Here is a 14,668-nt window from a genome sequence, read left to right on the forward strand (position 1 = left end):
GATGGATGAAACAACATCTAGTGCCATCTTGGAACACATATATGGGGTAGGCATATACATCCAGAATTTGTGTGTTGGGTCATGATGAAATGATTTGCCAGAAAAAGCATATTAATCCTTTTTTTTTTTAAATTTTATTTTATTTGTATCCCAATTATTCTTCCTTTGTGCTCCAAACACCACACACCTTAAAACCATATCCTTAGAAAACAATGAATCATTGTCTGGTCTTTTCCCTTTTATTTTCAATTCTTTCTCTTCAGTTGACAGCTTCTAAGCCAGAGTATCTTCTAATTCCAGCTGCCACTCAAGATCTTAGCTCCTTTTAAGAGCACTAATGTTCCTGGGATAAACACTGCTCTCCCATCACCCATCCCCAGTGACTGAATATCACTGACTTTGCAGAACTCACGAAACCCAATCCTTGCAGTTGTTTACTGACTGGAAATGACACCCAGACAGCTGAAGACCACGATCATCTGCGCGGGCGGCGGAGCCGAGCCCCACGCGTGGGCCGCAGGCCTCCGGTACCGCCTCCGGTACCGCCACGGGCGCGGTCCCGGGGAGGGGCCGCCATGGGCGGCGACCCCCATCACGCAAGGCCGGGGATGAGGAGGCCGCAGCGGGCCCCTCCCCGCGGGCCCAGGCCGCAGCGGCGGCGCTCCCGCGGCCTTGGCGGGGCAGCCGCGGCCCCGGGCGGGGAGCAGGGCGGGGAGGCGCCGGCGGTGTTCGAGGCGGAGCTCGGGGGAGCCCGGCTGGCTGCTGCAGGCGGAGGGCGGGCAGGGAGAGAGCCGCCCTCGCTGATCTCCTCCCGCGGCCGGCGAGCAGCCCGCAGAGGGACGCGGGCTCCCGGCGCTCCGCAGTAAGTGCCTCTCGGGTCCGGCTCAGCGGGGTCCGAGCCGCGGCGGGCGGGATGAGGGAGCGGGGCTGGCCCGGACGCGCGGGTGGAGCGCCTTGAACACCGCAGTGCTTTTATTATGAACGCGTATCAAACGCATCCTGCCTGCCTGCCCTCCACATGCTGCCCTGCTGGACACTGGGGCTGGGAGCACCTGGGACAGGGGAAGGTGTCCCTGCCATGGCAGGGTGGGACCGGAGCATCTTTAAGGTCTCTCCGCACCCGAACCATTCTGGGATTTTATCATTCCCTGTGGAAGGCTCAAGAACAGCACGGGTGGATGGGATGTTGGGAAGAAATCCTTCCTGTGAGGGTGGGCAGGCCCTGGCACAGGGTGCCCAGAGCAGCTGGGGCTGCCCCTGGATCCCTGGCAGTGCCCAAGGCCAGGCTGGACACTGGGGCTGGGAGCACCTGGGACAGGGGAAGGTGTCCCTGCCATGGCAGGGGTGGCACTGGATGGGCTTTAAAGGTCCCTTCCAACCCACACCATTCAATGACTGTATGATCTTATACAGCAGCTTTCACTACCAAGTGCTCTCAGCCTTCTCCCCCTGTTTTATTTAAGCTTTTGGACGGGAAAAAAAAAAAACCAAAAACCAAAACCAAAACCAAAAAAAAAAAAAAAAAAAACAAAAAAAAAAAAACAAAAAAAACCAAAAAAAAACAAAAAAAAAAAAACCAAAAAAAAAAAAAAAAAGGAGAGTGTGGCAGTTTTACAGAAGTGGTGCTGAGCCCCTGGCAGCTGTCCTGTGTGTGGGTCATCCCTAAGAATGTCCCACAACAAGAGGTCCAGCCTTAGTGTCTCCCTATCAGGACAGCTGCTGTGTGCCTGTAGGTATCCATATATAATAAATAAGGAGGTTGCAGAGCTCATTAACTATATTTTTTTTTCTTGGCTGGAGCTGACAGAAATAATATCTCCCATTATAAAAAAGCCCCAAAATTCTTGGTAAGAAATAGCACAGCTGTAATTACACTGAACTTTGTAAAATGAAAGTAACTTATTACTTCCGCTGAACGTACTCGTGGGACCATTGCTTGGTGTCCTAAACTTCTCTGAGTTTTTACCTCTTTTAAGCAGTCAGTGAATGTTTGTAAGCCTGATTCTATAGGAAAAGATGTAAATGTGTGTGTGGAGAGCTTGGGCTCCAAAGCAGCCACATTTACTTCCTCCTTGATGTACTCTGGTGAACAGGTAGTACAGGTGTGCTGAGAGCAGCTCCTTTCACCTGCTGGGAAGCAGGGGCTCTCCTCCAAAGGATTTGCATTTTCTTCTCTTCCCTGCTCCTTTCCTTCTTTTCTTTTCCTTGCTTATTCTTGGTTACAGTTCTTCAGGAATTTTCAGTGATGGGCAGTGACTGATTAGCCAGTAAATACTTGGTCTGATAGTTCAGGATCTGTCTGTGTTAATATGTAAAGCAAAGTCCAGTATTGCCCCTTCAATAGCAATAGCCAGAATATTATTCATTTTAACATTAGGCATTAGGAGCTTACTTAGTCTAAAGTTGGATGGAAGTTTTGGGTAGACACAAGTGTGCATAAAAAATGATTCGCACCCCTTGTATCTAATTGGTAGCCTTATTTTGGTTGTGCATGTATATGGATTTACACTTTGTTTTGCTTAATTATGTGTGTGCACAGGAGCACAGTAATAATAACAAGGTTGTGAGCTGGACCTTGCTGCATAATGTAGTATTTTCTCTAGAGATCCATTTCTACCTGCTGGCTGTCCCCGACAGGAATTGAGGAAGCTGGCAGGATGTGGTCAGTGCAGAGGCCATTCATGCAGAGCAGTTTTCCAAAGGACAGCTCCTGCAGGTTCCTTGCTGCTGCCTGCTTTGTCTCCACACGAGTCTCTGCAGGCTTTAGCAAACATTTGAAAGAAATGTGGGTTTTCTGCTGTCAGTCTGCAGTTGTGACTTTCACCTTCCACTTGTAGCTGATGGTTTCAAAACAGGGCTTGGCATTTGCAAGTAGCTCAGTTAGGCAACATCTTCCTTGTGCTGGTGCTTGTTTGTGTGCTGGCAAATGGGGCCTGGGGAGTTATTTTGCCTTTTTATGGGCTGGAGGTGGCACTCAGGGCTCTGGGCTGGGGACAGGGTGGGCATGGGCACAGCTGGGACTCCATGATCCTGGAGGGATTTCCCAGCTTCAGTATTTCTGGGGATTCTGTGCAATAAAAATTAAAGGGTGGGAAAAGAAAGCTGAAGTAAGTGGGACAGAAGTAGATCACCCTTTAAGGAAGGAAGGATTCCTGCACTTCCACTGCTCTGTGGGTGCTTGTGGGTCACTGGAGCCACTTGGGGTAAACACTGCAGAGCACAGAGACCACAGAGCTGTTTGCAGCAGCTGTTGGGCTCTAGGGCTCCACTAATTAGCTCTAATGTAGATGCAGCCTATTTCTTCCAAAAAGCTTCACTTTAGGAAATAGCTTTTGTTACGTAAGGAACAGACGGTTTGTAATCAGAGCTCTTCCACAACATCACAGTATTGATTTTGGAAACATTCCATATCACTAAAAGGGTCTCTCTGGGCCAGGTTCCCGAGCCAGCGTGTAGCTCTGTCTCCAGGGGTTTCCAGGTGAACTCACCCCGAATCACAGCCAGATCCTGTGGATGGAGTCCAAAGTCTTGGACTGGGTTGTTTTTATTTGCTTTGCAAAGCTTCTCAAATGAAGCGTTGGTTCTGATTTCAGAGTGATTCTGAACACAGGCCCCTCCTCCAGGATTAGATTTGCATGTGCTATCAGGTCTCAGTCTGTATCCCAGGATATAAAATTAGGCTACTTCCTTGCCACGCCTAAGTGTTCACCTAGTTAGCAGCTATTTTTTGAGCAGGTTCCTGATTGTGTGTGCAGGTATATGTCCAGTCTTGTAAAAAGCGAAACACCTTGTTTTCTAACCCCTGCTCCTTGAGTCTTTGGCCAGGGAGTGGAAGGAAGAGCATGGGTAAGGTGCCAGCATTGGGAGCAAGTTGAACTGGCAGACTGTCTGTTCCAATATCCGCATTAAAAATGAGGGGAATGAAGGTTATATAAAAAAAGGGAAACAGCTATAAATTAACTGTATCTGACAAGTGCGTTTCTTTCTAGTGGCAGTAATTGGCTCACAGTCATTGTATTGTGTGCCTGGTTGATGGCTGATATTAACCCCCACCAGCAGTGAAAGCAAGAGTGACTATCTGAGAAGTTTAAGCTAAAACAATATTGGCACAAGAACACAAAAGTGTGGAAAACATCCTGCACACATTAGTCAGTGGTCAGGCTGGGGACCAGGCTTCCCATGGGACAGGAGGGAATTGAAATACTTTCATCTAGAACTTGATAAATACATTGTGATGTGTGTATGCTGGGAAAGCTCAAAGTACCTGTTGAGATTGGAGTTTCTTTGTATTCCTGTTAGTCCTTAGATACAGTTCTTGGGATTACAGCCATCCCTGTCTGCAGTGTTGCCTCGTTGCCAGAGACATGCTACTGTCTGTGGCAAGACTATTGCTATTGAAATTCCAAGAGGGATTTACACAGAGGACTTTTCCCCTTATCATCTGTAAGTGGGAGGGTAATGAAGCAGCAGAAAAAGAAGTGGTTAGGCTAAAATCGAAACACTCGACACTAGACATTCGAAAGAGGAGCTAAAACGGTTTGTTCCTTGTGGGACAGAGTTCACAGCAGTGGTTCCATCCTCTAAAGCAGGGTGGGAATATCTTGGTGTCTGGGTGCAGAAGGCAGATGAAGCAGTTGGAAGCAGTAGGACCAAGAGGAGGAATGAGGATAGGATACCTATTTTCTGCTCTGTTTCTCCTTTATTTTTGTGCCTGACAAGTGCCACAGCCACTTTTGGGCATGGGAGCCGAGCTGGTTGCCTGTGCTGGAGCGTGGGAAGGACTTTCCCCATATGGTGAAGTGCTGCTTGGCTTCCACTTATGGCACGGGGGGGTTGGGGGTTTAAATCCTGCATGCAGGATGTTCCATGGCTGTGGGGTGACTCTGTGAGCTGGGTGGATATCGCAGGTTGTGCTCCTGTGCTTGGCTGGAGAGGTGGTCTTGGATAATGACTTTAATTGCAGTGCCTGCCTTGTGTTTGAGAGCCCAGAGTGACCGGGGAGGTTCCAGGGCAGGCTCTGGAGAGTGGACGTGTCCGTGCTGTGTCAGCCCTGGTGGGACCCTCTGGAGCCCTTCCTTGGGGTGTGTTGGGTTGTTCCCACCAGAGATCTGCCCTGCAGGGGAAGCATCTCCAGCTTGGCTTGGGTTAAGCTTTAATCAGTTCCTTTCCAGCTACTTCAGTTGCTCTGGCCTGACATCCCATGTAACATTAACCACTCCCGGCCTCTCAAAGGCACACGAGAGACAGCTTGCTAGATGACCTGCTTAACAGGGTGCTAATTGGGCTCTTTTCTGGTTACATCCCCTTTTCTGGTTAGTTGGCCGCTTCCTGCATTGACACACCCTGAAACTGCGGGTAACAGACCAGTAGGGCTTTAAAGGCTGAAAGTGCCCCAGTCAGAGCTTAACCCTGGCCTTGCTGCTGGGCCACCGTGGCCACCTTATGAATAGTCCTTCGAGAGGGATGAGAGCTGGGTTGCAGGCAGCTGAGGGTGGGACTGCAGCTCTTTGGAGGGGCAGGACTCAGCTCAGCCCAGAGGGACATCAGTCTGCGCCTCTCATCGTCCCAAACTCACCTGAGGAGCTTTGGGAAGGAAGGAATTAGACAATGCTCCTGCGCCAATGGCAGGTTATGCAAACCATAGTGGAGATGATTATAAGTTTTCTATTTTTAAGCCTTGCATGGAGTGACTCACTTTATTAGACGTGTTCATTTGCAATGGAATGCGAAGCGCCCGGATTCCATGGTAATGGCCTCGTAAGGCACACGGGTATCCAACATAACAGATTGGGTTTCTCCTCCCGGGGTGTCTCAGAGCCTGTCTGATGGCAGCGCGGGGCGGCTCACGCTGCTGCGGTGCAGCTCTGCAGCCTCCATCCATCTGTGCCTCTGCTTCTGCTGCAGTACCCATCCTGCTCCATCCTCCTGGCCCCGGGGCTGAGCTCCCTGCCATTCCCCTTCCCTCATTCCTTTCATTCTTTCCCCAGGCCTTGGCCATGAGCTGCTCGTATCCAGCCTGTACCTGGCGGTTGTGGCGCTCCCCTTTCAGCCGCCTGCTGCCTCGGGTGGGAGTGGGTTGCACAAGTCCCAAGAACATCCAGGCAATGGTCTGGCAGCTGGCTGGGCCGGGCATTACGGGAAGGAGGAAGGCAAGTCCCTCCCAGGAGCTGTGCCAGCCTGCTGAGGGCTGCAGGTGACAGAGGTCTGCCGTGTGGGATGTGCTGTGCAGAGGCATCTGCTGAGGATGGCTGTTGAAATCTCTTCTTTGAAACCCAGGCTGTGAGTGGTGCCTTGTAGGGCTTTTTTGGGGTTGAAGCAGTGTCAGGAGTGCGTTGACTGCTGAAGTGGAGCCCTTGCCTTTGACACAGCAGGTCCAGGGTCTGATACCTGGGGAGGGTCACCTGGGGACCTCACCAAGGCAGGAGCTGGTCACCAGCCTGGGTCTGGAGTGGGAGACTCCTCTGGAAGTGGCTATTCCATGTTGCTGTAGTCCAAGTGAGTGTGACTGATGGTTAAGGAATGCACCAAGGACTTCCTACTGTGACTAGGGTTTGTATTAACTTTTGGAAATTGAAAGCAGGAACTTGTGCTGATAAATCTTTTGTGTAGTTTCCATTTTCTGTAGACTGCTCTCCCCGCCCCTTTGTGTCCTTTCAAGTTTAAAGCCTGTTTCTTCTTATCATGAATCCTTTAATAGCAGTTTGAGCTCACGTCCCTCTGAATCTTCACCAGTGCTCAGCTGTTCCTGGGAACTGTTCCCTGGGGATATTGAACTCCTTGGACAGATCACTCTATGCAGTAGCTACTCCCTGTGACGTGCTCCTGGCTCTTCCCACGCCAGCCAAGGGCTCCTGCTCCTGCCACAGCTTGTTCTAGAGCCTGTCAGGGACCTCAGCCCACCCTCCAGGTGAGGCCATGGGTCCAAAGGTGCCATTTATGGCTTCTATTGAAATCAAGGGTAAGGCTTAACATGCAGATTTAGTGTGTCAGATGGCACTGACAGCACTGAAACACTCTGAGCCAATTTTAAAGGTGATTCAGAATATTTGCGTGATGGAAAGATGACATTTCTGACTGTAGCGCTTCTCATGCTGGTTGCTATTATAATTTTCATTAAAGTAAAATCCCATTTCTGTCACAAGCTATTGATCTCAGCTTGGAAGAGAGGCAGGTTTCAGTACCTGCTCCCAGCAGAGGAGGGGTTTGTGAGCGTGGGCTCTTCCCTGGTGCAGCCTGTGGGGACCACACGGGCTGCATTCCTTCCCCTTTCATCTGCACTGGGGTGGATCCTGCCCAAAGCTGGCAGCAGCCTTCCTCAGCCATGTGGGACAGAGCTGGGGCAAAAACCCAGTGTCTGACCAGAGCCTCTCCTTTGCCTGTGGCTTGTGGCCACCAGGCAGCGTTCAGGTCATCTTCCTTTCCAGAGGAGACCTTGTGAGCCACTTGCTGCCTGCAGAGCCGTTCCTTTGGGAACAGCCAGAGCTGAGCCGTGCCCTGGCAGAGCCTGGAGCAGCCTGGTGCCAGCAGTGCCCGGGCCCTGCCCACCTGCAGTGCCCTGAGCTCACCCAGCCTCATCCAAACACATCCTCAGGAATGAGGCTCGTGTTTGCCGGGATGCAATTGAGCTGTTCCAGGTGTAAAAGCGCCGTCTGGCTGGAATGCCTGTCTGCCTTTGTGCTAGAGTGGCTTATGCTAAGCCCTATTTTCCTTTCTCTCCTGGATAAGCTCCTCTTAGGGATGGTGAGCAAGATTGATGTGGCAATTTGAGCAGCCGGTCTGCTGGGAGAGTTCCTTCTCCTTCAGGGAGAATTGCCTGTAATCGGCTCCCGGCTCTGAGGAGAGCTAATGCAACACGCCCCGGGGCCAGGCAAGGAGTGGGGAGCCCTGAGGCCAGAAATCCTCTTGCAGAGGGCCATCGAGTGCCTTTCTGGGTGTTAGAGATGCTACCTGCAGGATGAAAGTGGGAAAGCTGTGCGCTGTGGCATGTCTAATGTCCCTTCAGCTGGAACAGCTGGACCTGGCTGGGCTCAGGTGACAATCACTGAGCCTCTCAGTCAGTGGTTAGTGTACCTTGTGCAAATCCCATGGAAAGGAATGCTGTAGCTGGCTGGTGTGTCCCTGGTGTCCCAAATGAAGTCCCAGGAGAGGTCCAAGCCAGGGGATGAGAAGCAGGGCTGAGGGGTGTCTGTGCCTGCAGGAACCCTGGTTCTGAGCAGGGATTGTGCTTCAGCCTCACCCTTCCTCCTGAGCTCATACAGCATGGAAAGGGCATGCTTCCCTTTGTCCTCCTGCAAGCCAGCATCTCTGCAGATGTGTGACATGGCTCCCTGGAAGATGCTGATTTGTTCCTTTTCAGCTCCCTGCATTGTTGTGTTCTGGCACAGGCGCTTGGAGGGCTCCAGGCTCTCAGAGACGCTCCTTTGCTGCTGCACGAGGGCTGTGGAGGTACTCCAGTACTGCCACCAGCCTTCCTTGGGCAGCAGAGCTGTCATTCCTGCCTCCTGGCAGCCTCGGGCACAGCTGAGTGTCCTGCAGTGCTGCCTGGGGTGTGCAGTGCTCCTGTCACCATCTGTGTGCGTGGCTGCAGGCAGTGGGAGTGACACCTGAGCTCCTTCAGTGTGGGGATGGCCACGGGAATGTCCCAGCTGCTCTTCAGCTCCTGTGCTCTCCTGGATGTTCCAGCTGCTCTTCAGCTCCTGTGCTCTCCTGGATGTTCCAGCTGCTCTTCAGCTCCTCTGCTCTCCTCCTGTGCTCTCCTGGATGTTCCAGCTGCTCTTCAGCTCCTGTGCTCTCCTGGATGTTCCTGCTGCTCTTCCAATTCCTGTGCTCTCCTGCATTCCACCTTGTGATCCAACTTAGTGACTGTCCATAGTCTTCCTCTCTGTTTTTATGGAGTGTTTAAGGTGTTGTTGTGTGTTATGGAGTGCTGTAGTGTTTAAGGCCAGACCTCCACAGTAAATTCCCTCCCAGGAGCTTTCTTTGCTGGGGTTTGTCTGTCTCTTTTCTCTTTCACTCCCTGTCATGGCTCAAAGGAAAGATGAAGCTGATCTTTTTTTTGCAGCCATAGTGAGAAGTAAATGGAAAATGTGATATGGGAAAGGCAGTCATGGTGGGAGTCTCCAAGAGCATAAATGTCCCTCTTTGGAAAAACTTGTGGGAAGCTGCAAGTCTTGGCCTTCCGTACACGATCCCTTACACAGTTTGTACACTCAGCAGCTCTGCATCAAATGCCTGCCCCAGAAATTGTGTGGGGAATTTCCCCCATGCTCAGTGTGCTGCAGGCAAAGTGCTCAGGGAATGAGGTCAAGCTTTGGCTTGGGAGGGACTTCAGAACTGCTCTCATTCCGTGGGCAGGGACACCTTCCACTGTCCCAGGGGAAGGTGGGGCTTTACATAGCCCCAGTGTCCAACCTGGACTGGGGCACTGCCAGGGATCCAGGGGCAGCCCCAGCTGCTCTGGGCACCTGTGCCACCCTCCCAACCAGGAATTCCTTCCTTTGAGGCATTCCAGCCTGGGAACATGTTTCCATGTCTGCCATGGGGAGCTGGCTCCCTGCTGCTGGCCCAGGGCCGCTCCCCATGCCTGGTGAGAGCGCTGGTGCTGCGGTGCTGGTGCAGGGCTGCACACACGGTCTGCCCCTGCTTTGAGCCTTGGTGGTGCTGAATCAGTGTCTGGGGACTGCTGGGGAGTGTGGCCAGGCCAGGGTGTCCCGGGGAGCCCTGGTGCTGGTCCCCAGGTGGGAGGGATGCTGTCCCTGGCGTGCTCCGGGAGCACGGGGCGGGCTGGGCCTGTTTAACATTCCGCTCAGCCCCGTGCGCATTTGTCATTCAGGATCCGAACACTGGGTCTATTAAGAACTTGCCTGACCCACATAGGGCTGGTCTCAAGCCCTCTGAGCTGGGTGCAGAGTGCCACTCGGTGCCGTCCCTGTGCGCTGCTGCTCGCTGCGGGCCCCGCTCCTGCTGCACCCGGGTAGGACGGGCTGGGCTGGGGCAGCTCCTGCCCGCACGGCAGCAGGGCTGCAGCAGGGTGTGAGTGATGGGACGGGCAGGCAGCTGCAGGAGGTGGCGAGGAGCCCAGCCGGTCCCTGTGCTGCTGGGGTGAGGGTTGGTGGCACTGTCACTGCAGACAGGCTGTTCCTGCTCTGTCCTTCCGTGGCATTGGCAGTGCCTGTCACGCTCAGGGTCACTGTGGGGTGTGTCTGTCTGCTCTGATCTCAATCCTCTTTCATCCTGCAGCTTTCTCAGCAGACACCAGAGCGCTCCGGCTTGCCTCTGTCTAGACTTTGTTTAGAAGTTACTAATATTGCAGTGAAAATCTCTAATTAAGATATTGCTACCCTAAATTTCAACTTGTCACAACATTGTTATTAGTTTCTTCAAGTGGTTTCTTCTGTGTGTACCAGATCCTGACATGGTAAAACTGCCAATTAATTTTTATCTTCTTTTCTTCCAGTAAAAAATGGCATTTCAGAAGGCAGTGAAAGGAACTGCTCTCATTGGAGGAGGTGCCATAGCAACAGTTTTTGGCCTCTCTCAATTTTCTCAGCATAGAAACAAACACGTAAGTATTAATTATGATTTTTGATAAAATAGGGAACTTAAAATCTGTCACAGCATATGTCAGGCTTGTACAAATAGTTTTAAAAAATGACCTTTGGCTGCCACTGGGGGCTTTACATAGTTGGAGGAGGAGTGGGAAGACCTGCTGAAGTAAAGTGCTGTCTGCACAGTGTTTTCAAGCTGAGAGGCTGGAATTGAAACCACCAGCACTACCTGTGAACATCCCAGGCTCAGCACAGAGCTGGTGCGAGCTCCTGCTGGCTTCCTCGGGCTGGGGACAGGATGTGTGCCAAGGCAGGGGTAGGGCAGGCTCCTGCTGCCTCTGGTGGGTACAGCCCAGCCCTGGGTCCCTGCAGGGCTGTGCCCCAGCTGAGGGGGCATGGACAGGGTCAGCTCCCCCAGCAGGGCAGGCTGGTGCTGCAGCCCTGCCTCAGCAAAGCAGCACATCCCATGTCAGTCTGTGCACTGCATCTTGCTGCTGGAGAAAACAGATTTCCCTGGATATCCGCTCCTCCCAGCAGGGCTGGAGGGGCTGTGCTCTTGAGCTCCCTTATTCACCATTGCACCATGGACTTGCTAATTCCTCTGAGACTCCCAGTCCAACCATTCCCCCAACACTGCCAAGGCCACCATGACCCCCCGTCCACAATGGTCTTTAAATCCCATTTCTGGCTGTTTCTATGGGGAGGAGGAGGAGCAGCTGGGAATGAGATGAGTCATGTCTGGGGAGCCAAGCTGGAAGTGGATAAGGCAGGATTCTTATGGCTTCAGATACTGTTGCAGAAAATAAACCCCAGCATTTCAAGTGAGCCCCCATCGGGCTGCCTGCCTTGCTCCAAGCTGGTAATGTTCTCTCCAGAGTCTCTGTCCCAGGGTTTTACAGCCTGGCTTCATTACTGTCAGAAATGGCACCTTTTAGGACTGCTAAATAAGAGGAGTTGGGAGGGAAAAGTCACCTGCAGAGCTCACTTGTTGCATCTTGTCTGCAGTACTCCAGAATTCAGGGAGTTCCTCTTTTTCTGGGGATGGATGGCTGCTCTGAACTTCCAGAGACAGATTAAACCCCAGAGTTTTACAGAGCATGCCCATGGAGTCAAAATCACAGAACCACCTGTGCTTTTATCCCAACTAATTTTTCTGTCCACACACATCTGCTGGCATTTTGAGTCACATTTATGCAACTGGAATTGAATCACTGAATCCCAGAACAGCAGGGATTGGAAGGAGCCTTAAAGCTCCTGTCATTCTAGCCCGGCCCCATCCCTGGAGGTGTCTCAGGCCAGGCTGGACAGGGCTTGGAGCACCCTGGACAGTGAGAGGTGTCCCTGCCCATGGCAGGGGTGGCACTGGATGAGCTTTAAGGTCCCTTCCCACCCAAAACACTCTGGAATTCTGTGATTTGGCCTCAGACACTCAGACACCTGCACGGCCCAGGTGGCACAGTGAGCCTTTGCTGGCTGCTCCACCAGCACTTCCAGCACTGATGGGGACACAGAGTTGGACACAGATGCTCCTGCTTCCTGGCTGCATTGCTGCATTCTGGTTTTGGGCCTTGATTTAATGCATCAGCCTCCACAGGCTGGTGCCAGGTGTGAGATGGGTGTTCTTGGCCATGCCAAGTTCAGCTGGAGACCACTGCTGGCTTTTCCTTGCCCTCTCCCCTCATGACCACTGAGGGGAAAGGCAGTGCTTTGGTTTGGGGTTGCAGGATTCTGCTGTCCTTTCCCAGCCCTGCTCTTCCTGGTGTGTGAGCACACTGTTGGTCAGTAGGAATGGCTCAGCAAGGTGAATCCAGCAGTGTGATAATATGATAATGCATCAGGGCCTGCTTTGGGGAGTTCTAATTACTGTATTTTTTTGTTTAAATGAGTAAGGATGATGAATTTGACTCTGCAGCCTACCTGGAGATTTACAGTAGCAAATTAACGAGAGCACTGGATTATGGATTACTAGATCACTTTATAACTTGATGATTAAATTCAAACTGCCAAACTAAATTCCTCTCACTAAGAGCGTAATCAAAACCATTCAGGGAACTCTTGCCTGAGAAATTGTAGATATAAACAGCAATTGCTTATTTCAGTAAACACACTTGTTCACTGCCAAACTAATCATGTTACTGCAGATGGAATCCCTGTGTGCAGCTTTTCTTCACTCCCCCATTTAATTGACAGCAAGATGCATCATATCTATATCAATTCCTGGTACTAATCACTCTGCTTATATTCCAGGGCTAATCTCCACACTCTGGCTATACCAGGGGCTGGATGCTGGGACTCTGCTCTGGGCTCTGCTAGGAGCCATTTGTTGTAAATAATGGGTTTAAAAGCAAACCTAGACATGGAGTCAAACCCACCTGATGCCAGTATTTCTTGAACTCCAAATCTCTTTTTTCTGGTGTTATTTTCCTGAAGTTGGGTAGCATGATTGGAAGTTTCTCAGGAAATGTACTGCACAGTAAATTTGGAGGGAATTTTCCCTCTCCAGAGCTCGTGGAAGTCGATCACGTGTCGCTGAGCTTGATCAGCCAAAACACGTGCAAGATAGGGTGTTCTTAGTGTTCCCAATTTCCTGCTTGTCACTGCTGTCTGGCAGTGCCAGGGTGGCCTTTAAGGTCCTTTCCAACCCAAACCCTCCTGGGATTCTATTATGTGCTTTTACTGCACTTTGGGGATATAAAAGTTTCATGGCAGTGCTGGAGCCGACAGGGCCGGCGAGAGAGCAGGGCAAGAGGCAGGAGGACCTGGGGATGGGCACAGTTCTGTGGCCAGGAGAGTAACGTGGCAGCTGAGTTTGTTTGAAGCTCCCAATCTTTCCAGCAGCCTCCCCCCAGCCCCAGCAGTGCCTCAGCAGCTGCAGGCCGTGTCTGGGGGCTCTGTGTGAGGGCTGCTGTGCCTGTGAGCCCCGGGCAAGGAGCACAGTTTGCTGCCTCTGCAGCTGGGCACAGCTGGGCACTGCAGCCTCCGGGTGCCCTGCGTGGGCTGGGGGACAGAGCTGATCCTGCAGGGATCATTACACTTGGGAAAAGATGGGATTTCTTACAACTCTAATTTGTTCTTTCTTGTCCCCAGTCCCTCTCCAGCTCTCCTGGAGCCCCTTCGGGCCCTGGAGGGGGCTCTGAGCTCTGCCTGGAGCCTTCCCTTCTCCAGGGGAACATTCCCAGCTCTGCCAGCCTGGCCCCAGAGCAGAGGGGCTGCAGCCCTGCAGCAGCTCCAGGACCTCATTAGATCCTCAGCATGAAATGGAGGACTCTGTCTCCAGCCCCACCTTCCCCAGGGATTGCATTGTACCACACAGGCAGTGACAGTGGCTGCTGCTGTCCTGAGGGATTTTCATCAGCTCCTTTAGTCAGCATTATAGTCAGTATCATCCCTGATTGCAGGGTGAACCTGCCCATTCATTATCTTTGGAATATGCACTTCTTTGAGTCATGGCTACTAGTTTTTAGATTTTATTTTCAGCTCTATAGCAGAGAGAGGGACACAGAACTAATGCATTTAAATCATGATACTGCTGAGGAATGAGCAAATAATTTTGAACAAAAATATTTAGGCTGCATGCACCATATAATCTGAACTGAGGCTTTTTGTGCTTGGCTGGAAAGGAGTTTCTGTGGTTTGTCACTTGAATTTTTATTAGTCTGCTCTTTCCTGTCTGGGAGATCTGGGCAGAAGCTATTCTGCATAGTTAAGTCTGCCATTTGGCCTGGAGACTGCGCCTAAATTAGGTCTTAAATTAGGGTTAAATGGGTTTTTCTGGTGTTCAAAGTGTTTATAATTTTCAAGAAAGTCTGGAAACGTTTAGAATTCAGTTTAAGTTGATGTTAACAGCAGAGAGCCTTCAGAGACTGCTCAAACCCTTCCCACTTGAGCCATGGTCCCTGGTAGGTGGCTGAGCCTCAGCCCTTCTCTCCACAGTCACTGCACACAGCAGCGTTGGCTCTGGGAATAGCAGCCCAAAGAGATCCCCAGGGCCCTTCCAGGAAAATGGGAACTTGTCTGGAAACTGCCACCTTGTTAAGCTTTGTCACTTTAAAGTTGTATTTTAGCGTGCTGTAGGACATAAACTGCATTGTTTAGAAGTTTCTCAAAAAGGAGGTGAAATT

The 14,668-nt window shown here is 51.5% G+C and overlaps 1 protein-coding gene across 2 annotated transcripts in view; it reads left to right on the top strand.

Moving 5' to 3' along the window:
• The first annotated feature begins 566 nt into the window (after positions 1 to 566).
• Positions 567 to 14,668, top strand: part of GPD2 (glycerol-3-phosphate dehydrogenase 2) — a 48,938-nt gene continuing 34,836 nt past the window's right edge. Inside the window, exons 1-2 of one of the 2 annotated variants that reach the window (XM_071435537.1) lie at positions 567 to 862; positions 10,457 to 10,564. In XM_071435537.1, coding sequence (XP_071291638.1) covers positions 10,463 to 10,564 — 102 coding nt within the window. In that variant the 5' untranslated portion in view covers positions 567 to 862; positions 10,457 to 10,462. Of the gene's footprint in view, positions 863 to 9,898; positions 9,974 to 10,456; positions 10,565 to 14,668 lie in introns of those variants that run through there. The other variant, XM_071435538.1, reaches the window with a different exon arrangement.

Source organism: Agelaius tricolor, unplaced genomic scaffold, assembly GCF_023055355.1.
Source record: "Agelaius tricolor isolate 1412-34295 unplaced genomic scaffold, bAgeTri1.0.p SCAF_10, whole genome shotgun sequence".
Taxonomy (NCBI): domain Eukaryota; kingdom Metazoa; phylum Chordata; class Aves; order Passeriformes; family Icteridae; genus Agelaius; species Agelaius tricolor.